At 41.2% G+C, this 27,564-nt stretch overlaps 2 protein-coding genes across 4 annotated transcripts in view; both read left to right on the top strand.

Moving 5' to 3' along the window:
• Nucleotides 1-11,684, top strand: part of LOC107373221 (zinc finger protein 518A) — a 51,353-nt gene extending 39,669 nt beyond the window's left edge. For all 3 annotated transcript variants that reach the window (XM_054735558.2, XM_054735557.2, XM_054735556.2), the window contains one exon: nucleotides 5,412-11,684. In XM_054735558.2, coding sequence (XP_054591533.2) covers nucleotides 5,433-9,374 — 3,942 coding nt within the window. In that variant the 5' untranslated portion in view covers nucleotides 5,412-5,432 and the 3' untranslated portion in view covers nucleotides 9,375-11,684. The remainder of the gene's footprint in view (nucleotides 1-5,411) is intronic.
• A 2,701-nt stretch (nucleotides 11,685-14,385) lies between these two features.
• LOC129155832 (uncharacterized) lies at nucleotides 14,386-20,344 on the top strand. Its single transcript, XM_070554007.1, has 3 exons — nucleotides 14,386-17,058; nucleotides 18,513-19,602; nucleotides 19,729-20,344. Exons 1-2 carry the CDS (start codon nucleotides 16,993-16,995, stop codon nucleotides 19,077-19,079), a joined length of 633 nt encoding a protein of 210 aa, XP_070410108.1. The 5' UTR covers nucleotides 14,386-16,992; the 3' UTR covers nucleotides 19,080-19,602; nucleotides 19,729-20,344.
• Nucleotides 20,345-27,564: the final 7,220 nt, after the last annotated feature.

The following is a 27,564-nucleotide window of genomic DNA, read 5'->3' as shown; positions in this document are numbered from 1 at the left end:
CCTTAAACTCATCCAGAGTGTTGGGTCTTGCGTCTCAACTTTCTCTTCACAATATCCCACAGATTCTCTACGGGGTTCAGGTCAGGAGAGTTAGCAGGCCAATTGAGCACAGTAATACCATGGTCAGTAAACCATTTACCAGTGGTTTTTGGCACAGGCCGTGCAGAAAAATGAAATCTTCATCTCCATGAAGCTTTTCAGCAGATGGAAGCATGAAGTGCATTGACCCTGCCCTTTATAAAACACAGTGGACTAACATAGGCCTGTAGCGACGCCTCGATGACGTCGAGGATTCGATTCTAAAAAACCGTCAATGTCAAATCCGGAAGTCGACGCACCACGTGACATAAACAGAGCAGCGCGGAGAACAAAATGCCGTTCATCTGATAGACTCAGCAGCAATGTCTCAGGGACCCCGGCGCCCTACCTCAAAGGTGTGGGATTATTTTAAACGGAGCACAAAACATGAAAGTGCCATTATTTGCAGTCTGTGCACCATGGAATTAGCTTATCACACAGCACAACGTCCATGTGGGAGCATCTGAAGCGGAGGCATCCCATTGTTACCCGTGACTCCCTCGAACAGAAGTAAGTAACATTATATCATATTGTCAGTGTTTACTAAATTGATTGCATGTTTGTGTAACGTGCGTGAGCTCTGCGCACTTCGGTAGGGCGTGTTTGGTTTGGCTAAACACAGCTGTATTTAGCTAACGTTAATTAGTGATAGCATATAATGCTGGCCCAAATGACTAACTAGGTAGTTGCTGCTAGGCAATGACAAAATATATTGTTGTACAAAACATGACTTAACATTACAAAAGTAGCCACACCAGCATTCTCAAATGACTTAATCACGGCATAGCACTGCAATAAGGCTAAGAGCAGATTTAAGATACCATACATTCATAGCTGTTGTTCTGATATGCTCCAAATATGTTCTAATTTGCATTCTGCAAAGCCTATACTTCTGTGTAGCTTATATTGTTGACTTTATTGCAACAGGGAAACATGTTTCTAACTGCATTTGACAATAAACACTTTTAATCTTTGATTGTGTTTCCAGAGCAAAGCAAAGAACCTTGTCGTCTTATCTTGGGCAAGAGATGCAATGCACACCTCAAAGGACAGCCGAGCTGAATAAAAGGATCTTGAAAGTAAGTAATCAATATTAGCTAACTGTTGCTTGCTTTCAGCATCTTTTAGGAGGAAATTGCTAACTATGTAAAAAAAATTCACCCTCATTTAGATAAAAACAGATGACAAATATGACAAAATAGGGTCCAGTGTCTTTTATCTCAAACGTTTGCTTTTGTTGGCTTCTTTTTTTCTTCGTCCTTGTGTGATCTGTCTAGTAATTAAATGTTAAATGCTATGTTGTTTCTATATTTCTGTTTTCTTTATCTTACAGTTGATTGTTAGACATGAGGCCTTTGTCTCTTGTTGAGGGTGACACCTTCATCGATATGGTCGAATACGCCTGTCCCTGCTTCAAATGTCCATCCAGGTGGTGGTTCACAAACCAGATGGAAAAAACATATGAAGATACTCTGGAGCAGGGATTCTCAAAGTGTGGTGGGGTGCGCAAGCTGCCGCTAGGGGGTGCACGAGGTGAAAAGTGTAATGGCTGCGGAGCTCAGAGAAGTCTGTGAAAAGTCACCATTAGCGTAGCCAGAAACTCATTTGTGGGTGGGCCTAAGAAAAAGTAAGTGGGCCCAATAAACGTAATTGAAAACAAGTATATTTTTCTTGTGTGTGTGTGTGTGTGTGTGTGTGTGTGTGTGTGTGTGTGTGTGTGTGTGTGTGTGTGTGTGTGTCCTCCGCACATGCCCTAGCTCAGGGGTCGGCAATCCGCGACTCTGGAGCCGCATGCGGCTCTTCCATCCATCTGATGCGGCTCTCTGTGCTTGTAAAATAATGAATGGATATTTAAATAAAATGCTTTATATTTTACTGCATAAATTTTACATCTGTAAGCTAATTCTATGTAAAGATTGTCTGCGTAAACCTGAACAGGTCCAACCCGGTCTACTGTGTGACCGGGTTGACGCATCACGCTTGTGCGTAATCATATAGGCGCTTTCTGAGCTGAAAACGATGTGAGATTCTGGGACTCTCCTCATACGCCACATTGGAGACAGGAACAAGCACAATTCAGCCAAAGTTTCATCATCAGGGAACATTTTCTAAGTGACAAGTCTCTCTGAGAGACCGGGTTTGGAAAACACTCGCTTCAGTGGAAGGAATCTTCCCGCATGCGCTCTGGTTCTGCAACGGGCTCCAAGCCCCTCTCCACATCTTCAGCTCGCTGTGCACCTTATGTACGCTCTGACAGCGAGCTGCGCTGAGCGGTGTCGAGCTCAGATGTTCAGAAGGAAATCTTTTCTTGAGTGATTTAGCTACATCTGCGATTTGCGAAACTAATAAAATGTCGGTTCGTCTGCATGCGTCGGGGTAATTCTTTCTATTCTTTCTCCGTCAAAATAAACGGTTAAATACGGGAACTGTCCGGTCAACACAAGCCCTGCTTTTAACTGTTCTGTTTTCTTGTGAAAATTGTTGCAAAGAGATCAAATTAAACTTGATTAACACCAGAGCCAGGCGCACTGCGCTGTTATCTCCGTCACTGTAAATGAGGGAAAAACAAAATGATCGGATCCTTTTCTGACCTTCCCCACCTACAAAGTTTAATTACAACAATCAAACGTGACAGAGACTGGATTTGTATTCTGAACAGTCTAAACATGTTTTAAAAAGAAACGTATGACAAAAGGGGCACCTGCTCAGTAAAACCATCAGCAGAGTGAAAAATATCAAAATATTGTAGGCAGAGACGGGCTACAACTTCTGGATCCATTTTATATAAATCGTTTTATTGATTATCTGTTTATGAAAGATAACTTTGACGTACACGAGCGACCGGTACCGGCTGCTGTCACCTTTTGTGAGCAGCGCTCTGCTGTCTGAGGGTAGGCCCCGCCCACAACGCCGCGGCTGCTGCGGTGTTGTCTTTACTGTGGGAAACGGGTAATAATGGCTCTTTGATGGGAACAGGTTGCCGACCCCTGGTTTAGCGTGACGTCTGATATATATATATAATATGTGTGTGTGTGTGTATATATGTGTGTGTGTGTGTGTGTATATATGTGTGTGTGTATGTGTGTATATATGTGTGTGTGTGTGTGTGTGTATATATGTGTGTGTGTGTGTGTGTGTGTATATATGTGTGTGTGTGTGTGTGTGTATATATATGTGTGTGTGTGTGTGTGTGTGTATATATATGTGTGTGTGTGTGTGTGTGTGTGTATATATATGTGTGTGTGTGTATATATGTGTGTGTGTATATATGTGTGTGTATATATATATGTGTGTGTATATATATATATATATATATATATATATATATATATATAGATATTGTGTGTGTGTATATGTATATGTATATATATATATATAATATACTGTGTGTGTGTGTGTATATATAGCCATGCCCTGATGTGGGGCTGGGGGGTGCGTCAACATTGTCGGGACATAGAAGGGGGTGCGTGGCTAAATAAGTTTGGGAACCACTGCTCTGGAGAATTTAAAGAAGAACATGAAGAGGTGCTCAAAAATCACACTCACCACTTCTGTTCAGGCTGTGAAACTGGGTGCTCTTCCTTAGGGACTGTTAAACAGTTTTATTTTGTGTTAAACACTCAGGGATGTTCATGCTGTGTTCTGTTTTGCACTTAAACTAGAGTTATTGGAACTGTGTTCCAATAATAATACTGCTTTTATTTTGTTTTAAGCAAATGATGTTTGACTTTGGAAAATCGTTGTGTAATAAAGTCATTTATACAATTTTGGGGGTATTTCTTTAAAATATTTTGGTTTTAATCAATTGTACAGCAAAAAGAAATCATACGATTAATCATGTAATTAGTCATTAGAATAGTCGACTATTCGATAAAATAATCACCAGAATAATCGTTTTGAAAATAATCGTTTACCTACAGCCCTAGACTAACACCAGCAGCTGACGTGGCACCCCAGACCATCACTGACTGTGAGTACTTGACACTGGACTTCAGGCATTTGGGCATTTCCTTCTGCCCAGTCTTCCTCCAGACTCTGGCACCTTGATTTCCGAATGACATGCAAAACTTGCTTTCATCTGAAAAAGTACTTTGGACCACTGAGCAACAGTCCAGTGCTGCTTCTCTGTAGCCCAGGTCAGGCGCTTCTGCCGCTGTTTCTGGTTCAAAAGTGGCTTGACCTGGGGAATGCAGCACCTGTAGCCCATTTCCTGCACACGCCTGTACACGGTGGCTCTGGATGTTTCTACTCCAGACTCAGTCCACTGCTTCCGCAGGTCCCCCAAGGTCTGGAATTGGTCCTTCTCCACAATCTTCCTCAGGGTCCGGTCACCTCTTCTCGTTGTGCAGTGTTTTCTGCCACACTATTTCTTTCCCACAGACTTCCCACTGAGGTGCCTTCATACAGCACTCTGGGAACAGCCTATTCGTTCAGAAATTTCTTTCTGTGTCTTACCCTCTTGCTTGAGGGTGTGAATGATTGCCTTCTGGACAGCAGTCAGGTCGGCAGTCTTACTCATGATTGCGGTTTTGAGTAATGAACCAGGCTGGGAGGTTTTAAAAGCCTCAGGAATCTTTTGCAGGTGTTTAGCGTTAATTAGTTGATTCAGATTAGGTTGATAGCTTGTTTAGAGAACCTTTTCATGATGGTTTTTTTTAGATAGGAATTTTGTGTTTTCATGAGATGTATGCCAAAGTCATCAATATTAGAAACAATAAAAGGCTTGAACTACTTCAGTTGTGTGTAATGAATCTAATTATATATGAAAGTCTAGTGTTTATCAGTACATTACTGAAAATAATTAACTTTATCACAATGCTATTTTTTAGAAGAACCTGTATTTACAGAAAGTAATTATTATTTACACCAGTAGAAGAGAGAGGTTGAAAATACATGTCTAAAACTATTCTTTGGCTCTTCTGTTGTAATGGCTGAGTGTTTATTTCCTTGTTCTCAGGCACGGACTTGAGTAACATTATCGTAATGTATCATGTACTGGAAAGTGCAGTGTCTCCATTTTCAGAATCCGCTGGAATTACGTTTGTTGCCTAAACGGTTGAAAAGTTATGGTAGTTCAAATTATGGAAGCCATTTTGTGTCTGTGCAGACACAACCGCAGTAGAAGTGTTAAGGATGATAATTTCTAGGTTTTTAACTGTCTTTTTATATCATCATTAATCTGAGTATGTATTGTTTTTATTTTATGTCTGGAAGAGTATGGCACAGTGAAACCCCTTCTGTCTATAACCAAACTTTTCCCAAGCGAGACAAATAAAGAACTTTCATTTGATTGATTGAGAATTAACGGAAAATGCCTTTTGTCTTTTTCATAGAGACCTAGCAGATTGGCAGCTATGGAAAACCTGAGACGACCTCACGACTTTGCCAAAAATTGCAACTCATCAATTGTAGAGGATAATCAAGAAAAGGTGAAAGACTTTGTGCACAAGCATCTTGGAGAAGTAACGGATGATCCCCTCAGCAATGCAGCTGAGTCTCCCGGGAAGAATCACAGTAGCTCAGCTAGGAGAGAGAAACAACTCGGTCACTGTAAAGTTCAACAGAGGGCAGTTTTCTCTGGAAAAATTCTAAGTTTTGGATGCTCAGTGTGTAAAGATAATTTAACATTTAGCCCTAATGACCTTCTTAAACATTTCCAAGCTGCCCATAAAGGAACCCCTCCTACGTATACATGTGAGCTTTGTGATTTTGTCACCAATGAGTTCCAAGTTCTTCAGCGCCATCGAATTGAGCATAGGAATACTCTGGTTACTTGTGAGCTTTGCAACGATAATGTCCAGTACTCGCTGCTTTTGCTTACCAGGCACTACATGATGTGCCATAGTGTAAATGGACAGTTCAAGTGTGACTGGTGTAGTTTTACGACTGTTGATGCAGGAACATTTGTTCAGCACATCCATCATCATAACGAGGTTCATTGGAAGTGTTCAAAATGTCGACATATTAGCTTGAACGAAGAAGATCACCAAAGGCATGTGAAAGCTCACTCAGATACATTCACTTTCACTTGCCAGATCTGTGGTTATGGTGCTGCAAGGAGTGAGTATCTAAAAATACACACGGCAGTTGTTCACAGAGAGGAGGTTGAGAGAAGAAATGCACTGATGCCTGTGGAAGATGATGGCTTACCAGATTCAAGGCCTTATAAAAGGAGTTGTGAATCTCTGGAAAGTCTGAGGATACCAAAATCAAACTGTCTCTCTGAAAGCCAAAATGGCAGGTTAATAAAACAGGAGTCTTCCTTGAAGGAGACACATCACTTTATGGATTTGACCGTATTGAAAAAGTGCAGCAAAACACCCCACAATACAGAATTGTTGACACCAGTTTCTCTACAGGAAGGTGATACCTCAAGCACTGATCCAGAAAGTCACACCAATGGACTCACAGTTCTGATGGTCAAGAACAAAATCTCTCTCCCCCCTAATTGTACTACTAAAGTGATGGGATTCAAGATGGTTGATGGCAAAAAGCATTTAGTCCTCAAAGTAATACCAACAAAACAAGACCTGCATTCTCAAAACCATTCTTTAGTTGGTTGTATGGACCCCATGGTACCTGGTCCTGTGATGAGTGAAAGTAAAGTCTCAGCTGAGAATGAGCAGTCCTCTGATTCAACACCACATTACTTAGCTGGTTCCCTTAGAAATGGTTGTACCCAAATGGACCATGACGATATCATGGCAATAAAAGTAAAGCTCGAGGAGGAGGAAACTTCAGTTTTTAGCTTTGACTCCACACCAAACAACAGCAGCATTTCTGAATCAAATATTTCTATAAATACTTCATTGACTAGTTCTGAGACTTTAAGTTTAGTGACAAAACAGTTGTGTGATGTGGAAGGTCCCTTAGATGGAGTACCTTGCACAGAAGGTAGTCAGGATAATAGTTCAGTAACTGCAAGCTGTAAATCAAATGCAACCAATCATCAATCTGAAATTATTAATAGCTCAACACTGTGCAATGAGAATGTTGCTAGTGTTTCGTTTCCATCAGCCGTTCAGAAGACCAAGTTATCTAAATCAGTCTTCAAAGAATCTGTAAAGTGTGGAGGCACCAAGGAGTCATTGCTGACTGATGGCAATGACCAGGTTGGCAAAACAAACAAAAGAAGCTCTGATTTTCACACATTTAATGCTGATGTACATTCTCCGGTTACTGCAGGCCAAAGTCATAATGTTGAGATTAAAATTAAAAAATGCTCGCAACATCTAAAATGTTTGGATCCTTTATGCCAAACTCATTCAGCTCTTGATACAAGTGTAAACACACAAAATATACCCAACCAAGAAGTATTCACTTTCCACAACTATTCCAAGGAAGTGTTTAGCACTTCACCCAGCAGTAGCCAAACTTTAGGTAACAGTCAAACAGTACTTGAAGGAAATGGATGTGAATCGCCACAGTTTAACCTGACACTAGCAGAGTCTCCAGAACACTTGAATGAAAGCACATGTGGTGAAGTAGAGGTTGATGGGTGTGTAGCTAGTGTTGACCAACTCCTAAATAGTGAGAACTCTGAGTCTGTCCTCCAAGATTTCAACATCATTAAAATAGAGGAGGATTTCCTTCCCATATCTGTAAAAGAGCCTGAAACAAAAAGTAGCTCCTCTGCAATAGGGAATTTTGTGGAAGAGCATGCAAATGCAATCATTACCCAACAGCTTAACAAGGAAAAAACAGGGTCTTTGGGTGCAAGCAGTGATTCTTTAAAACCGGCAAAAACAACTCTGCAAATTCTTCAGTTGCCAGATGGAACACAACCAGTCTTTCTGAGGGCTACTGAGAACAGATTTATCAAGGCTGCACCCGGTTTTAAACTACTAACCAGTTCCACAAATCCTCAGATCAATGTATCATACATGAAAAATGGGCTTAGTAAATCAGGTCAAGCCACTGGTGTAAGTATCACTCCTAACACTGAATTGACACCAGCAGCAAAACCACAAGCTAAAGAAAAAGGGACAACTCTTTCTGCTGTTAAACCAGGTGTCCGCACCACCTCCAGCCACTACCTTATCAACAGTCACGGCTTCAGTGGTCCTGTGATCCTTTCAAGTTCAACGGTAGATAAAACGGCAAAGGCACAGCCAACTTGCTTCTTGGTCCAAAGATCTGTCCCACTAGTTCAGGCCCCCAGTACCACTGGTTTCAAATTGGCAAGTACTCAGGTTGCAGGAAGCTCACAACCTGTTCTGGCTATGCCTGTGAGTTCTGTTGATAAATCCAGCACCCCACAAATTGGTCGCCAAGCTTTCCTTCTACGATACATTTCTCCACCTAAATCAAGCATGTTTCTAAACAACGTAGAAGGAAAGACTGCAACACTTAATAGCCAAACTAATCAAAGATCTGGAAATAAAGTCCTTTTTAAGATTGTCACACCTGCTGGTAGCCTGCTTTCCAGTGGAGCTTCAACCACAAACAGCCAACCATTGTTCTTGACCACCACACCTCAAGCCCAGTGTATCCTGGTCTCATCAAACAAAACTAATGCAACAGCTTCTGCTGGACCTAAAAATTTGATCAGCTCAGAACATTCTCCACAGAACCATCTCAAAAATTCTGGCATTTTAACATCACATGTCAATGGAACGCTCCAACCATGTGAATCAGAGAGATTTTTGGCCCAGAGGCCAGTAAGGCCTCTAAGCCAAAGCAAAAGGCGCAGGAAAGCATTATTTGTTGAGCATCCAGCGACAGCACACAAGGCTAGAAGGCTTTCAAGCAGGTTACCTTCTGAAAAACAGCCAGTCTTATGGAAGCCTGTAGATAAAGAGATGGAAAGAACTTTGAGACTTGCCCCGTTTAGTTCCATGCAACAGATCAAATGCCCCCGTACATACCAGCCTGTAGTGGTGCTCAATCATCCAGACGCAGATATTCCTGAAGTGGCCAACATTATGAAAGTGGTGAACCGGTATAAAGGTGCTGTCTCAAAGGTTTCTTTGAGTGAGAACACTGTTCAGGCACTCTCTGGCCTTAGTGCTGTAGAAAACTGTTCCTCAACCATAAACGTGACATCTAATGGAGACCATCTAAGACCCAGAACTCTTGAGAGTTATGTTCGGAAGCGATTCCTTTTAAAAATGAAACTAAGGAAAAAAAGCAAAAGAAAGTATGAGGTGGTCAAAGAATTATCAGGTTGTCAACAAGGATCAGTGGCATTCAGCTGCTGGTTTTGTGGTCGACTTTTTAATAACCAAGAAGACTGGATCGGTCATGGCCAAAGGCATCTTATGGAAGCAACAAGAGACTGGAATGCATTGCTCTGAAACTTCATCACTTTTAATCTACTCTGTTCCTTTGACATGGAATTATTGGAAGTATATTTTTTAAAGGTCCTATACTATTCTAGTTTGACTGTAAATACTGTTCAAGTGATTATTTTTTCTTTTAAACTGTGAATGTTGTGGGGAATCGTTCTGCAGGCTTTGCTTGTGTTCTGCTAGCACATGTAAAAACCAGAACTGTGAAAATGGTACACTGTAAGTAGGGGCTGGGGTTAGAGCACAGGGAATGGAGCAATGCCAGTATAATTGGATCAGATTACTCAGGTAACTTCATTTTAGTTTTGTTTTTCTATTTTCCCCCTTCATCTCATATGAAAGGGGATTGATCGTTCTGTCAATTGGTGATGGGGATGTATTTAGTCCACCTGTAGCTCGTCTCTGACAGATTGGTTCCTGTGGTCCAAGGTCTGAGTTAGTTCATGTTTCATCAGACATACAAAATATTCTGATTCCAGCAATCCAGAATAGTAAGTTGTTGCCACTGCTTGGTTGAGTTTGCCTTTAAAACAGAAATATTTTTAATGGTGTCCTTTTTGGTTTTAGCAGAGGTGATGTGTTATTTTTGTTATCCGCCCATATGAGATGCACAATAAAATGTCATTACTTTAGTTTTTAATGGATAACTTGATGTCGGGAAAATCCAGACCACACGTGGTGGTAGTGGTCACCCATGTTCATTCCAGTTGTAAACTAGCTGTTGGCTTCTATTACTGTCTATGGGTTGACTGGATCAGCCTCAGTGATGCAGCAGAAATGCTTCCCGAGGAGTGTATATATATATACATGTAAAGCACCATTTCTGAATGAGATTGGCTCTTGAGGAATTGAATCCAGAGCCTTAAAATAAAGGGACAAATTGAGTGTTTGTTCCTGCTTTAGCCAGAACTGCGGACCAAGACTGAGGCTGTTGTTCCACATCCTATATATTAATTTAGACGAGCTTTGTTTCCTGCATTAACTTTTTGTGTATTAATGTTGTAAATGGTCTCAGTGTCACACAGTCCATTACGCTGTAAATACATGTATTTTTTGTGTTTTATAAAATTTTACATCTTTAATCACAACACTTCTTTGTGGTTCTCTAATATGTAATTTGGTCCATAATGCAATAAAACAGCAAGCGGTGCACACAGCAGTCTCCCAATCGACCACTGAAGCTACAGGTGTGTGGGGTTAGGGTTAGATTGGGTTCACCTCATCTCACTGGGTTGGTTTGTCAGGAAGTTTTTTAATTGTTTGTGTAAATCATAAAAATGATCAAAGTGTGAAACAAAGAATTGCCCTGCTGTTTTTGTAGAAATGTTCTAAACCATTAGAACAATCTCAAAATTTCTGAATGGTCTGAGAGCAGCTAGTTAACCTGTCAAACACAACTCTAACAAAGTGTTTATGAAGTTGCTTTTCTATTAAATTTTCAGGCTCGCCATTGTATATTGCAGATAATTGTGTGGTTATATATTCTGGGCTAGCTACTCTAGGAGTAGATAGGAGTCCCTGGGTCTTCTGAATAATTCAACCAGAAACTTTTATAGACTAAGAAGCCTTGTTGGGACTAATATGTCTGATCGTAATCTCTATTTCTCCAGAGGTTGTTTAAAGTACTACAATGTGTAATATGTTTAACAGTTCTTAATGTTCCCAAAGAGACACGTGAAATATTTCAGTCTCACCAGCCTAGGGGTGTGTGTGTGTGTTTTGATGATTCTGTTTTGTTTTAAGCGAAAAGCATCTCATGTTGGGGATGGTTGTTGTCCCTCATGCCCTTCCTGTTCTTCCAGTCATCACAGCTCTTGAGTTTTTCTCAAAGGTAACAGATACTGAAAAATGTGTTTATGTAGTACAGATTTAATTTCCAGCTCTTCATGTTGAGAAATGTTCAGATGTTTATGACAGGTGTGAGTCATCTTGTGGACTAAATGGAATGTGTTGTGGCTGCAGGAATACTTGTGCTGGAGAGTTGATAATTTTTTGCTGACTGACTCGAGTGGTCCCAAAAAACACAAATGCAAATGAACATTGGTTTCTATATCCAAGCTGATGCCAGATCTTTTCCTGTTCCTCCTAAAATACTTTAGGGCCAAAGACATTTTTTAACCTGGTGCTTTACATCTTGTTACTGTCAGACCCAGAATCCCAGCCCCACCCCCTATACTCTCCCCTATTCCTGTCTAGACTTTTGTCCCGGTACACCAGGCTCAGTCTATAGTAAAGTGCCTCAGATGTTGCAGGTCAACTGTGTACTGTAATCTTTGAAAATTGTTTCTCTTTATTAAATGTACATACCCTCTGAAACCAGCCTTGTCTTTGACTTTAAAAGTTTTATCAGAACATCTGATTGGACTCGTTCACTCTTTGAGTCATCTGAGTCTTGAGTAGCCTGGCCAGCCATCCAGAATAATATATAGTCTGGCCACGACCCATAGACAGCACCGTTGTGGCGCAGAATATGCAGCTACCTTTGAAACTGTCTTGCTTTGCTATTAGGCAACAAAAATTGTGACACTCACCACTACAATGTCAGTCAACAGGGCATTCCACCATACACTGTTAAAGAAGATACATATGCATTCTTTTTTCTAAAGAATGCATATGTATCAGGGCAGCAGTAGCTCAACAGGTTGAGCGGGTTGTCCAGTAATCGGAAGGTTGCAGGTTCAATCCCGGCTCCGGACAGAGAATTCTGCTGTTGTCTCCTTGGGCAAGACACTTAACCCACCTTGCCTGCTGGTGGTGGTCGGAGGGACCGGTGGCGCCTGTACTCTGCAGCCTCGCCTCTGTCAGTGTGCCCCAGGGCAGCTGTGGCTACATTGTAGCTCATCACCATCAGTGTGTGAATGGATGAATGATACACTGTAGTGTAAAGCGCTTTGGAGTCCTTACTCTGAGAGGCGCTATACAAGTGTGGGTCATTTATCATTTAAATAAAGCACTTAATATTTGATGCCAAAGCTGTGTCAAACGAGCCAATGCAATCTTTTGTTTGGTGGGATTAATTTTTATGGGCAGAATGGTACTGGGACTGAGCAAAACAACAATCAATGTGGCATGGATGCAGGGCCGGAGTGGGACACATTTTTAGCCCTGGGGTTTCAGACCCCAGACCGGCCTACTTCACAACTTATTAAAATCGTGTTACAACTTTATATGTATAGTCTACAAAAGCACACTACTCGGTAAAGCCTTGAAATTCAGTGCAAGTAAGAGTTGCTTTACAATGTAGGTTTATTTGAACATCAGTGCACGTCAGAGGTGGAAAGAGTCCTAAAATTTCCTACTTAAGTACGAGTACCAGTACTTCGATAATTTTTTACTCAAGTAAAAGTAAAAGTACTTGTCTATATTTTTACTCAAGTAAAAGTAAAAAGTATCGTAAATAAAATGTACTCAAAGTAAAAGTTACTTAGTTACATTTTTGTCAGCGTAAAGATCAGTGCAAAGCCACAACACCAGTTCACAACACGCTCGTGTGTACACACACAGTTTGATGGAAGGATTTCTATCCAATCAGTGAGAACAGGACGTGCACATTGATTGGACGAGGTTTTTCTAGGATTGTACGTTTCAATTGTGATTAAAATTATTCTTTATTTTGAAACAAAAATGTTAATTTTTAGATGCCATCAGTATGTGAGGTATCTCAAATGTTCTCATGACAAAACTCTAACATGAGACTGTGCTCTAACCTGTCACATAACAAGCTAAATGAAAGTAGAACATTCCTAATGTACCGTATGACAGCTGCTAACGTTGGCCCTGCCCTACTTTACCTCTACATTACAGTTCCTTTATCCATGTCCATCCTAGAGCTCCCCTCTGACCTTCATGCTTATTTAGATTAGCTGATTTTTAAAGTTAGCAGAGTTCATCCTTGGTAGTGGGTTCACTCACTCATTTAAAGATATCGGCCAGAGGCAAAATTCGTTTGAACAGCATGTGTAAATGTGTATTAACCCTTTAAGCGCCAAAGTCGCAGAATTGCGACAAGCAGCAATGTTGGATTTAATAAGCCACAGCAGCAGAAATGAGCCCTCATGCAGTTAATACGTTTCACGGCGGGGTGGCAGACACCTGTAACTTCAATCCAAGCAGCATTTGTGGGTGTGCTACTATTCAAATTTATGGAGTATTTAGCGCTTGAACCCCGCCCACCAGTCGCAGGGGTTGTCAGAGCAGTGAGAGCGAGCGAGCGGTGGAGGAAAAACACAATGCCGAGAGGAATGTTCAGTGCTGACGAAGCTGTTCGTGTAGTACTGGCAGATTCCGATTCGGAGGAAGAATAATAAGCGTGTCTTCAGCGCGCAGCAACAGGGAGTCTGACGACGCGGTTACACAAGCAGCCCATCCAGCCCTTACCTTGTCCGCGGGGGGGGGGGGGGGGGGGGGGGGGGGGGGCTCGAGCAGCTCGGACCGGGTCCGTGCCGGGTGGGTGGGGGGGATGTGGTAGCGGTGATGGGCCGGTGAAAACTCCGCTGGTGATCGATTCAGCCCCGGGGGTGTAAACCGCGGGAAATGCAGCAGGGAGGGGGGGGGGGGGGGGGGGGGAGGAACCGCGGGAAACAAAATCACTGCTAGCAGGGGGGTGGCCCAACACAGCCTCAGTGACAATAATAATGATGATGGCTGGGTTAGTTTGGGAGAAGTGGATCAGGCATTTTAATGAGCCAGTTGGATACTGTGGAGACAGGGATCGTTCAAATTCAGAACACATTGATTTTCTGTCAGTTTTTTTTTTTTTGATGAGGAAGTCTGGACCCTCATCACAACTGAAACTAACCAATGTGCTCACCAGTATTTACAGGGGGAGGAACTGAAATCTAGCTTCAGATATAATGACTGGTACGATGTAACTGTCCCAGAAATGAAAGCGTTCATTGCCATTCAGTTCTGCATGGGGCTTGTGGAAAAGCCTAGATTGAGGATTTTTTATATATATATATATATATATATATATATATATATATATATATATATATATAAACAAAATGAACCAAAGAAGGGATGAGTGAAATGTGTTCATGACACTGAAGCACCAAAAACAGTGTTCTTGATTGATACGCAGTAAACATAACAAAATACCAATAAAGTAATAAATATTATATATATATATATATATATATATATATATATATATATACATACATAGTTATATATGTCTACATAAGAATATGTATATATGTATCATAAACAATAACAACACTAAGAAAATAAGACAAAAACATAAAACAACAAAAATCTGCAAATGTGATGCAGCTGGATATCACTACCAGAGGTGCAGACATGTTTTAGACCGTTTGACTCAGAAGACCTGCCACCCGATTTGGACATAGAGGAGGATTCTGTTCATCTTCAGAACAAAAACTGGTACAGTTTGTTTACTTTTCTTAAAAATTTCATTTGTGTGCTCCACTGGGAGCTCAATGCTGACAAGTTTTCAGCTGGTCTTAGCTCCATCATGTGTCCCAATCAAGCCCCCAAAATGCGGGACAGAAATTGAGGCCAATGCGGAAGTGAAATAAATTGCAGTTCCTCCCTCATCTACTAGAGTGGAACTGCCATTTTTCATCCACTAGACTGGTGTCAGAAGCGAGCAAATCCTCATTGACTCCCATGTTAAAATACCAATTTCACAGCAGAAATAAACATGTTTACAGCCTGGTACCAGAACATGTTTTTTGTTTAAATTATCTAGTTTACACTCATGACAACTCTGAGGGGGTGAATTTTTTTCTCACTCTTCTTGGTTTTCCATAGACTCCAATAACACGTTTTTGAAGAGAAATGGGAGGTGGCCACCACCGCCATTTTGACCATGTCACAGGTTCCGTCAAGCCCAGACAATTCCACCAAAGGGAAAAGAGGTGGAGCTGAGGGTGGGGCTGTAAGGCTGGGATCAACTGACGACACCCGGTCGAACTAGCTACAAGCTAACCTGAAGCTAACCCAAAGCTAATGCGGAGGTGGAAGCTAAGCTAACAGAGGTAGCAACCTAGCTACTACCGGAGTTAACTGTGCACAACACCAGAGCTTCTGAGTCAGAGATACGCCAGGCTGACCGCTGGGTAAAACCGAGTGGAACACAGAGGTCTCAGAGACCTCCACAAGCCGGCAGCCGCACAGCAGACAAGCGCCGCTGCGATCTGAGATGTGCAGAGCTGCCGCTGGGGAAAACCGGGTGGAAAGGTTTCCATCCCAGAGCTCCACAAGCCGTCAGCCCACGCAGCAGTCAGAAGCCGCGATCAGACAGATGCGCTGAGCTGCAGGGAGACCCAGCCGGCAGCCCGCGCATCAAACAGAAGCCGCGATCAGACAGAGATGCGCTGAGTTGCGGGGAGAACCAGCCAGCAGCCCGCGCAGGAGACAGAAGCCGCGATCAGACAGAGATGCGCTGAGTTGCGGGGAGAACCAGCCAGCAGCCCGCGCAGGAGACAGAAGCCGCGATCAGACAGAGATGCGCCGGGCTGCGGTGAGGGGAGAACCAGGTGGAAAACAGAGGTCACCCGAGAGCTCCACAAGCCGATAGTCGCAACCCAGTTCCACCAACATGTCATATTTCAACCCATTTTCTAAAGTGCAGCATTATGTTAAATGCACTGGGTTTTACCCTATTACATTTAAATGTCATGGTTAAACAGTACATGTTAAAATCTAAGCTCAGCTCGGCAGTGACCTAAAATACATAAATATAATTTTACTTACCGAAAAAAATCAAGTGGAGACTCCTTGGACGCTCTATTAGTGCAATAACTGGGTTTTAGTCACGTGGTTAAAATGACGCACGGATTTTGGTTGGAGGGCAGGAAGTAAACAGCAGAGTACAGCTATGGAGGAAACCGCAGAAGAGAGTCCTCATTGCATGTCTTTAGACTCAGTTTCGAAACAAAGGTACACGGATTTAACAAACTAATATTTTGGTCGTGATCCATATTTAATGAAAATGAGTGAGTTTACCCCAGAATTAATGGCTTTGCCGAGAATAGAGTCTGTTGATATTACAAACTACCTGGTCCTTCAGACATCGTTCTACACTAAACAACAAATGAAAGCATATAAAAGTCTGGAGGCATATAATTTTTTTGTTAGTGGGTGGGTCCACAATCTCGGTACTAAACGGCTCTGTGATGATTATCGTCTGGTATTCGCCAGGGTGAGTTTTTGTCTTTAGATTGATTTATACGTAAATTTGTTAGCAGCTAGCCTAGCGTGCCAGACTCGTGCTCTTGTTTAATTCTACACAGAGAACTATCATTCTGTGTAGAATTAAATGGAGTACGAGTCTGGCAGGCTAGGCTAGTTAGCAGCTAGGATGATTTACGTCAACACGCAGTAACAACGTCATTAGCCTGACAGTCGTTGATGTTTCAAGGTAAACCACTCACAAAGATCAAGTGAAACACCTCTGAAGACGTGGATTATTTTGAAGGAAGATGGTGAAATTACTGCAGCTCATTGCAACTGCATGGCAGGGTAAGTGATCTATGTAGGCTGAGATTCTTGCTATCGGATTAGTGTTGTACATATAATATAGTGTTCTATTCACAGACTATCGGAGTCATGTTCTCATGTGGGGGCAGTCCTGTTCTCCATTGAAGCCGGGGTGAGAATGCGAGACTCTGCTTCTTGTACATCTGAGCAGTGCAAGTGGTTGATGCCATCACATGTTAAAAAGGTAACAATAATCAGAGAATGTCATTTCTGATCAACATGGAAGACTAGGCTAACTATGAGATGTAATTTATTAGGCTGTGCCCTGTTGTTTATGACTTTGCTCTGGCTCAGTTACAAGGACCTAATATTTTGTAGACAAGTTGATTACTTATCCTCGTCTATATTTTATTTTCCCAGAGATATTAGATATTAATCATGATTTTTTTTTTTTACTCCTTTTAAATTTTACTTGTACAAAATGCACAGAGGGCTCACGCTCACCCCATTATGAGGAGGAGGTTCATTTTTCAACTTGCCTACCTGATTATATTATCTCCTCTGGTGGAATATTCACAAACTTAGAGGAGCAAACACTTTGTGCATTTAATCAAATATCAAGACCTACTGTAAGTTTTCAAGAACCATTCAAGCATGAGATAGAAACGGCTGCTGAGTTGTCACTTCTTCCCCTAGCGAGTAGCACAGGGTATCCGCGGGTCCTTAAAAAGTCTTAAAAAGTCTTAAATTAGCTTTTCCAATTTTAAGGTCTTAAAAATCCTTAAAAATGACTAATAATCCTTAAATACAGCTTTCAAAGGTCTTAAATTACCAAAGACCTAATAAACAAGATTCTTTTATTTCTATAAAATTTTCCTGAATTTCTAGTTAGTGTTCAGCGTTTTCTGTGTATGATGTTGGCGTAAGCAGAATCGTACACATTCGGTTGGTTGTGAAAGGGGGCTTTTTAGATGAGCACATTAGCTGGTTAAGCTAGTGGGAGCTTGTGCCATGGGGAAGTGCAAGTTTAATGGTAACTGGATGGCTAATCCTTGCGACATAGGTTAGCACCGGTTCCAGGCAATAGCTGGAAATTATAGCTTAAATTTAATTTAAAAAATAGCTTAAATTTGGTCAAAGAGGCCTTAAAAAGGTCTTAAAAAGTCTTAAATTTGGCTCCCGTAAACCTGCAGATACCCTGTAGCAACAAAAGCTGTGATTTCTTCTGCTGCTTAGTATAATCTCATGGCTCTCTCTGCAACCAGGATTTTTCCAAGTTTAATCCCTGACCTCTTGTCCACATAGTCTCTCCTCTTTGTAAACATTCTTTTATTGTCCTATAAAGGTTTTTGTTTTCTGGTTTGTATTCAATTAAAATATATTTTGCTTGTGACATGTTAGTAAACCACAGCTTCTTTGTTGGGCAAAGAACTAATATAGCCAATATTAAATACCTGAATGCCCTTTTGGATCTCAGTCCTATAATAATGCTTTACCTGCAACGAGTGCCAGATTTGTTACAGCATTTAAGTGTGTTATAGACCCTAGAAATGTGTAGCCTGGCCTGCCAGACTCCACCTCTGTTTAATTCTACACAGAGTAGTACCTCTCTGTGTAGAATTAAACAGAGGTGGAGTCTGGCAGGCCAAGCTAAAAAATTTGGACTTGATTACCTTATTTGGATTAAATTATTTTCAGATTCCTGCTGCCCCCGTTGCTATGATTGACTTCTCCTCAGCAAAGTCCAAGAAACTAAAGCTTGACCGTTCCATTGATGGCAGGACAACCGACAGCAAGCCTGTGAAATCGCTTCTGTGTCCAAGGGTGAAGAAGGGATCGGAAACCTATAATAGGTTTTTTGATGCCTTAAGTAAAAACTGTCCAAAGAGTGCAGCACTGATGGCACGGGAGCCTTACTACAAAGAATTCATCCCCAAATCTAGTATGCTCCCTAAAACTATTCTTGACTATAGAACTTCAGAAACTTTGCAGTTACCACCCAAAGAGCTTGCAGAGCTGTGCCAGGAGTTCCAGTTTGAAGAGCTCACCCCGTCCCAAGTCCAGGCTGTAGAGAGGGCTACCCGAGATCAGAGTGCAAGCAGGATTTGGTTTAGGCAGAGAGCTGGACGCATCACTGCATCAAAGATGAGAAGAGTTCTTAGAACCAGCCCCCGGCAACCCTCCAAGAGCTTGATCATGGCTATATGCTACCCAGAAGCATATAGGTTCACCACATATGCCACAAGGTATTTAGGGTTGGATTGAGGGTAAGACAGCTGTAAGATCTGTCCACATTGAGAACTTTATGTAAAAAAATAAAACAAAATGTTTTATGAAGTTGGAGAATCCAGACCACAACAAAACAGCAATCTACATTCTGCCTTTATATTAGGCCTTTTTTATTCTTAACAGATTTTCACCCTTTTCTTAATTCTTAATATGGACAGTAATAAACTGTTCAAACAATTTGTAGTTTTGTATGTATAGGTTTATACAGGAGTAGGACTCTGTATAGGGGTTAGGATAATGACAAATTCTAAAAATGTAAGTGATTCTATTCATCCAGTAATATATATATTTTTTTCTTTTTAACGATTTGCATATGTACTGTTTGCAGTTATGGATGCCAACATGAATCACAGGCCAGAGGAGCGTATGAGAAGCTAATGGGTCGGGAGCATGTGTGAACAGTGGTCTCTGGCTGAACCCCAGGTGGCCATACATGGGCTCCTCCCCAGATGGTGTAGTCACTTGTGACTGCCATGGAACTGGCATCTGCGAAATTAAGGTAATATTACCATCACTGTTGAAGCCATAAACCCAGACTCTTCTCATAAGAGTTACTGAGCTGAGAAAAAAAAACAAGGTAAAATAGCATAGTAAATTATTCACGTCTTTATCACTTTAATTTTAGTGTCCACATTCTGAGCAAGATGAGCCCAGTCTGCGATTGTGTGCTGGGAGAAGGGGCTTCTGCCTCATCGGTGAAGGAGATCATGTTACGCTGGATCGGAATCATGACTACTACTTCCAAGTTCAGGCACAGCTTCACATTGTAAAGGCAGAGTACAGCAACTTTGTTGTGTGGAACCACAAAGACCTTTTTGTTGAAAGGATTTTGCCTGATGTTGAGTTTTGGGAGGATGCGATTCCAAAAGCTGAGTGTTTCTTTAGAAACAGCATACTTCCAGAAATACTGGGACAGCAAGTTACAATCTTGCATAAACGTGATTGATGTCAGATTCCCCAGAGTTTGATGGGGGGGTATTTGTAACCAGCACAGTCAGTCTTCTGTTCTGGCAGCAGTCGGCTTCCTTTAGTTTAGCATAAAACAATGTTGTTTATTGTTAAAAACAAAAAGCGACTACTTTCCGTTCATCTACTTTTATACTAAAGCAAAATGACTGCTACCAGATCAGGATAATGACTAAGCTGGTTACAAATTGCTTACTCATTTAACTCTGGGTAATCTAACAATAGACAAAATTTTAGCTAGGAGTGGTGTATCTCTTTAACCCTCCCACTGTCCTCATGGGTGACCCCGCCAGGAAAGTTTACCATTGAGCAGGGTTGATGGTTTATCCCTTGGGTCCACATGGCAAGGGTGAGGAGTGAGCACCACCTCACCCCTGCCATGTGACCCAAGGGATAAACCATCAACCCTGCTCAATGGTAAACTTTCCTGGCAGGGTCACCCATGAGGACAGTGGGAGGGTTAAGGGCAATTACCTCAGTTTCAGCCTCTCTTAAGTGCAGCATGTGTGATATCCCTATTGTATCAATATCTTAGGTGTGTTCTTGCTGTGTCTTTGTAAATCCATGCTTTCGTTCTTTTTAAACACAGAAACAGTTTTGTTTACCTGTTTGTAGCTACAGTTTCGCCGACAGCTGCCGGCTTCTTCAGGCTGACGCTGATGGTGGCGCGTCACTTCCTTCTCCGTTTATCTGCGGGCAGCAGAGGACGTTGTCGCCCTCTACTGCCCGCTCTCCCCTCTCCAACGATGCAGTCCCATGCGTGGTCCAGCGTGTAAACTCCGTCGTCCCTGTTCATGGTCCCACATCCACGTCTCCTTATCTCTATTGCTTCCTTGATCCATCTTTTGTATTTTTGTTGTTCAGTGGTTATGATCCGTGTGCTGTCCCAGTCCATTATATGGTTTTCTCTTAAGCAATGATCTGTTACGGCTGACTTTTTTATTGTACTTTCTGCTTCTTCTTTTGCTGCTCTTGTGTGTTTACGATTTGCCTCTTTCTCGCACTCCTTTCTGTGTTCTATTGTCCGTGTATTGAGTTGGCGTCCGGTTTCTCCTATGTATGTTTTATTGCATATTTTGCGTGGGATTTCGTAGATGACTCCACATTTTTGTCCAGCTGATATTTTGTCTTTTGGGTGTACTAATCTGTTTCTAACTGTTGTGTATGGCTTTGTTGGTGTGTTTATGTTGTGTTTTTTCATTGTTGCTCTTATTTTTTCCGTTATGCCTCTGATGTATGGTAGGGTTATCACTGGTTTTGGTTCTTGTCTTTCTGGGTTTCTGGTTCTTTTTTTGGGTTGTTCTTTGCTTTCTGTTTTTGTTTGTTGTTTTCCTTTGTTTATTGCCCATGTCGGGTATCTGCAGGTCTTTAAAGCGTGTTGTATGTGTTTGTCCTCTTGTTTACGGTCTCTCTCTTCTGTTATTATGTTTGCTCGGTGATATAATGTTCTGATTACTGACATTTTGTGTATGGTGGGGTGTTCTGATGTCCATAATAAATATTGGTCTGTGTGTGTTGGTTTCCTGTATGTGTTTATGTTTAGGGTCCCGTCGGTCTGCCTGGTGATTTTCATGTCCATAAATGCTATGCTGCCTTCTGTTTCTAACTCATAAGTGAATTTTATGTTGCCCGTGTCGTCAATATTGTTTAAGTGTTGTGTTAGTGTTTCTGTTTGACCTTTTGGTATGATTTCCAGTATGTCGTCTACGTATCGTCTACGTAGCGTTTCCATAGTTTTATTTAGCAGTTTGGGGGGGCAGTGGCTATGGCTTTTTGTTCCAGGTCTTCCATGAAAAACTCGCACAGGGTGGCTGATAACGGGTCACCCATGGCGAAGCCTTCCAGTTGTTTGTATATTGTGTTGTCGTATGTGAAGTAAGTGGAGTTAGCTACCAGTCCTATCAGTTGTGCTATGTCATCTGCTGTGAGGTTTGTCCTTTTATGTAAAGTTTTGTCTTGTCTGATTCTGTTAACTACTATGTCTATGGTTCTCTGGGTTGGTGTTTTTGTGAACAGAGATGTGACGTCATGTGAGATGAGTATGTCATTGTCTTCTATTGTAATTTCCTTTAGTTCTTTTGCCAATTCTATACTATTTTTGCAGTGTTGGTCTGTATTTCCTATAACGGGCTGATGATTCTGCTGATATCTTTTGCCATGTTGTATGTTGGTGTACCTATGCTGTCAACTACTGGTCTAAGTGGGGTGTTTTGTTTATGTATTTTTGGTGTTCCATATATTCTTGGTGTTATGTTTGCTGTGGGAATCCAGTGTTTGTACATTTTTTCTGTTATTTTGCCTTTTTCGTGCAGTGGCTTCAGTAATTTTTTCATGTTTTTCTTAATGTTTTCTGTTGGATCTTTTTTAAGTATTTCATATGTATTTTTGTCTTCTAGCATCTGGTTCATCTGTTGTTTATATTTTTCTCTGTCCATTACTACTGTGGTTCTTCCTTTATCTGCCGGTAGAATAATTATCTGTTCATTTTTGGATAAAGCTGTCATGGCTGATTGTTCTTCTTTTGTAATATTGCTGTGTTGAATTTGGCTGTTTTTTAATATCCCAACTACGTTATTTGTGAGTTCTGCTTTCTTTCCCTCATCTGTGATCTGTTGACATGCTAGTTCTGTTGCTACAATAAATTCATCATATGGTATTTCTTTTGGTGTGACTGCAAAGTTTAAACCTTTCTTTAATATGCTTTCTTCTGCTTCTGTTAGTTTGTATTGTGAAATGTTACATACCCATGAGTTTGGTGTGGAGTTGCCTTGTATTTCTCCCCTCTTTTTCTTGTTTATGAGTCTGTTTAACTTCTTTATGTGTCTTTCTTTCACTTTTATGAACTCTTGTTCCTGTTTTTCCATCATGTGTCCTTTAATTAGTTCCTCCATTTGTTTATCAAGTTTGTAATTCCTTTTCAAGTCCAGGTGTCCTCTTTCCAGTTCGTCCTCCACACGCCTCTGTTTGGTTATGACGTTCCTTATCCTCTCCTTGAGCAGTGCTCTCTGTGCTCTTTCTATTATATTTTGTGCTGTCTGGGTCCGGATCGATGTTTTCAGCTGTAGGCTTGTGGGTGTGATGTTTTCGTCCCGGCATCTTAAACAGAAGCGAAGGTGGACCACGCATGGGACTGCATCGTCGGAGAGGGGAGAGCGGGCAGTAGAGGGCGACAACGTCCTCTGCTGCCCGCAGATAAACGGAGAAGGAAGTGACGCGCCACCATCAGCGTCAGCCTGAAGAAGCCGGCAGCTGTCGGCGAAACCGTAGCTACAAACAGGTAAACAAAACTGTTTCTGTGTTTAAAAAAGAACGAAAGCATGGATATTGTATCAATAGTTTTGAATAAGACAAGATGACATTTTTAATGTTATGGTTTATGTTTGGTCTTTGTTGGTTCTGGATGTTTTAAGATTCCATTGACATACTTGATTATACATCTTGTTAAACCACTAATTGTCATGTAATACATTGAGCAATGTCCAATTTTGAAAATGAAAAAGTATTCAATTCAACTCAAGTTTATTTATATAGCGCCAAATCACGACAGGAGTCGTCTCAAGGCACTTCACATATTAAACATTCCAATTCACAGTTCATTAAGCCAATCAGAAATAATGTTTCCTATACAAGGAACCCAGCAAATTGCATCAAGTCACTGACTAGTGTCAGTGACTATACAGAAATCCTCATACCAAGCAAGCATAAAGCAACAGTGGAGAGGAAAACTCCCTTTTAACAGGAAGAAACCTCCAGAGAATCCTGGCTCAGTATAAGCAGCCATCCTCCACGACTCACTGGGGATCGAGGAGACAGAACAGAGCAGATACACACACACACACACACACACACACACACACACACACACACACACACACACACACACACACACACACACACACACACACACAAGTAATGTGTCTATAGTTATATTGTGATGTCTTCGTAAATATTCTATTTGGTGAAAGGTAAACTTTATTGTATTTATCCTAGTGGATCTATAATTAAACGGATAAACTAGTATTAGCACATCAAAAGTCAAGGAAACCAAAAAGTTATTATCAGGAGAGAGATAATGTTTAAGTGGTTAGCAGCAGTGTGCTAGTCGATGGCCCCCTCCATGAGGCCACCACAGCTCAGCAGAACATCGTTGTAGCTTCTTCTGGGGAGAAAAACACTTACAGAGAAAATAAAGTTAACAGCTGAAATTGCACAAAATAGTACAGTTAAAGAGCAGACTGTAGAAGAAAGCAGTAGAGCACATATGTCAGAGTCAAGGCCCGCGGGCCAGATGCGGCCCACGGAGCATTTTTATGTGGCCCACAAGATAAATATCAAAAATATATTAAAACTGGCCCGCTGGCTGATTTTACCGCAAAGACTTCAACTCCCATGATGCTTTGCGGCGTCAGCGCGGAGCCGACGAAGCCCTCTCCTTTGTGTTTTTTCAGCGCCTGCTGCCGGTCCCTGCAGCTCCGCTGTCTCGGACAAACTAACCACTCCTCTCACTCAGCGCCGAGTTCACTCAGCTATTTTCTGACGTTGAAGCCCAGAAACGGAGATTCTAGCCACTCAGTAATGTGTTCATGACTGAAAGAGAAAGTTTTCCAGCTAACTTCCAGACAGAGCCGATATAACTCCAGCGAGCAGCGACACGCTCAAACCAGCATGACTCTGTCGTTGTGTTTCCTCCCCGACACACAACAACGTGGTCAAGTTGCTCAGACATGTTCATCAGCACAAACCTATGTGAGCACCTGTTGTCATCTAATGTTGTCATTATTATGATGAAGATGAACAAAACAACAGGAGTCTCCTCCTCAGCTCAGATCAACCCCATGATGCAGGTATCTGGCTGGAACAGGTGAGCATCACAGTAAACCAGTGGAGCAAACTGAGCTTTAAATATGTTGGTTTTATGCTCTTTTTCTGCTCCAAAACATGAAAGTTAACAGATGAGATGTTGCAATTTCATTTAAGATAAAATGATATTTTTATTTTGTTATTGGCCCGTGAGAAAAGATTTAACCTACAGTAAACAGGAAGTGGAAAGGCTGCAGATAGATGAATAGAATAGCAAATCCCTTTATTGTTCCTCAGTGGGGAAAGCTAGACGTCACAGCAGCGATGACACTTATTACAGGAGAAAAAAGGAGAATAAAAAATAAGAAAAATGAATAAACAAGAAAACATAAATCCTGAATAGATTTTAAAATGCTGATTATACCACAAGTAATGAATACCACTGATGCCTTTTATTTAAAACTGACTTGCTCGTGTGTAATTTAGTTATTCCTTATTCAGTGTTAATGCAGAAATAAGTTTGTTTCCAAATTTAAAGGTTCAAAATTGCATATATGTTGATAAGGAAAATGTGCAAATTTGCCGTCACTTTTTCAAAAATATTAAGTTTGGCCCTCGACTCCGTCCCAGAGTTTCATTTCGGCCCCTTGTGAGTTTGAGTTTGACACCCCTGCAGTAGAGTGTGAAAAGTGGTCAGTGTATCCTCCAGCAGTCTAAGCCTATAGCAGCATAACTACAGAGATAACTCTGGATAATCTATCCTATTTAGATGTAGGCATGTTGGAGGCAGGGCAAGGGAGAGCCGTCTTTACCGACTGTACACTCCACCTCCCTGAACTCCCCCACTTGTCCAGATTTAGGCTAACATCAGATTTTAACCATAGACCCTATCAAATAAAAATGTTTTAAGCCTATTTTTAAAAGTAGACAAAGTGTCTGCCTCACGGACTAAGGCTGGGAGCTGGTTCCACAGGAGAGGAGCCTGATAACTAAAAGATCTGCCTCCCATCCTAATTTTAGATATTCTTGGAACCACCAGTAGACCTGCAGTCTGAGAGCGAAGTGCTCGGTTAGGAACATATGGAACAATCAGATCACTGATGTATGATGGAGCTTGATTATTAAGAGCTTTATATGTGAGAAGAAGGATCTTAAAATCTAATCTGAATTTAACAGGTAGCCAATGTAGGGAAGCTAAGACAGGAGAGATATGATCTCTCTTTTTAATTCTCATCAGAACTCTAGCTGCAGCATTTTGGACAAGCTGAAGACTTTTAACTACATTCTGTGGACTTCCTGAGAGTAATGAATTACAGTAATCCAGTCTTGATGTAATAAAAGCATGAACTAGTTTTTCAGCATCACTCCTAGAAAGTATGCTTCTAATCTTAGCAATATTCAGAAGGTGGAAAAAAGAAATCCTACAAACTTGTGAAACCTGGGATTTTAATGACATGTCCTGGTCAAAGATAACACCAAGGTTCCTTGCTTTGTTCGCGGAGATTAATGTAATGCCATTCAGGTCAGGCGATTGGCTAAGCAATTTCCTTTTCTGGATTTCTGGTCCAAAGATGAGAACTTCCATCTTGTCTTGATTTAAAAGCAAAAAGTTTAGAGTCATCCAATTTTTTATGTCCTCAAGACAAGCCTGTAATCTACCCAACTGATTAGGTTCATCAGGGTTAATGGATAAATATAGCTGAGTATTATCAGCATAACAGTGGAAGTTTATCCCATGCTGTCTAATGATTTTACCAATTGGGAGCATATATATAGTAAAAAGAATTGGTCCAAGCACTGAACACTGTGGTACTCCGCAAGTAACCCTGGAGTATGAAGAAGATTTGTCATGTACATTTACAAAATGAAATCTGTCAGACAGGTAGGATTTAAACCAGCCTAACGCTGCTCCTTTGATCCCTACAACATGTTCAAGTCTTTCTAAAAGAACATTGTGATCAACTGTGTCAAAGGCAGCACTGAGATCTAACAAGACTAGAACAGACACAAGATTCTTATCTGAGGCCATGAGAATATCATTTGTAACTCTCACTAATGCAGTTTCAGTGCTGTGATACTCTCTAAAACCAGACTGAAATTCCTCAAACAGAGCATTAGTGTTTAAATGCTCACATACTTGGATGGCCACTATTTTCTCCAGGACTTTGGATAAAAATGGAAGGTTAGATATTGGTCTATAATTCATTGGGTCATCTGGATCCAGAGAAGGCTTCTTAAGTGAAGGTTTGATTGCAGCAACCTTAAAATCTTGTGGTACATACCCATTTACTAAGGATAGGTTGATTGTATCTAGAATGGGGGCAGTAACCAAAGGAAATGCATCTTTAAATAATTTGGTTGGGATTGGATCCAAAATGCAAGTTGAAGGTTTAGATGAAGCTAATATTTTTGATAACTCTGAAAACTCAACTGGATCAAAATGGTTCAAGCATAGATGAGGTTCTACAGTCACCTCTGAAGCTGCCTCACTTACTGAGGAAGAAGAAATCGCATTAGGGAGGATGCTAAAGATTTTGTTTCTAATAGAATGAATTTTACTTGTAAAAAATCCCATGAAGTCATTGCTGCTGAGGGCTAAGGGAATAGATGGCTCAGAACTATGATTCTGTGTAAGTTTAGCAACTGTACTGAAAAGAAATTTAGGATTGTGCTTATTCTCCTCAATTAACGCTGA

The sequence above is a fragment of the Nothobranchius furzeri genome, chromosome 8 (assembly GCF_043380555.1).
Source record: "Nothobranchius furzeri strain GRZ-AD chromosome 8, NfurGRZ-RIMD1, whole genome shotgun sequence".
NCBI classification, from domain to species: domain Eukaryota; kingdom Metazoa; phylum Chordata; class Actinopteri; order Cyprinodontiformes; family Nothobranchiidae; genus Nothobranchius; species Nothobranchius furzeri.
Note: the sequence above shows the minus strand (reverse complement) of the source record. Positions and strands in the feature narration are given on the sequence as shown.

Coding starts and splice junctions, on each gene's coding strand:
- LOC129155832 (XM_070554007.1), top strand. CDS start 16,993: ATGCGAGACTCTGCTTCTTGTACATCTGAGCAGTGCAAGTGGTTGATG. Junction 17,059..18,512: donor TGCCATCACATGTTAAAAAG/GTAACAATAATC, acceptor AATTATTTTCAG/ATTCCTGCTGCCCCCGTTGC.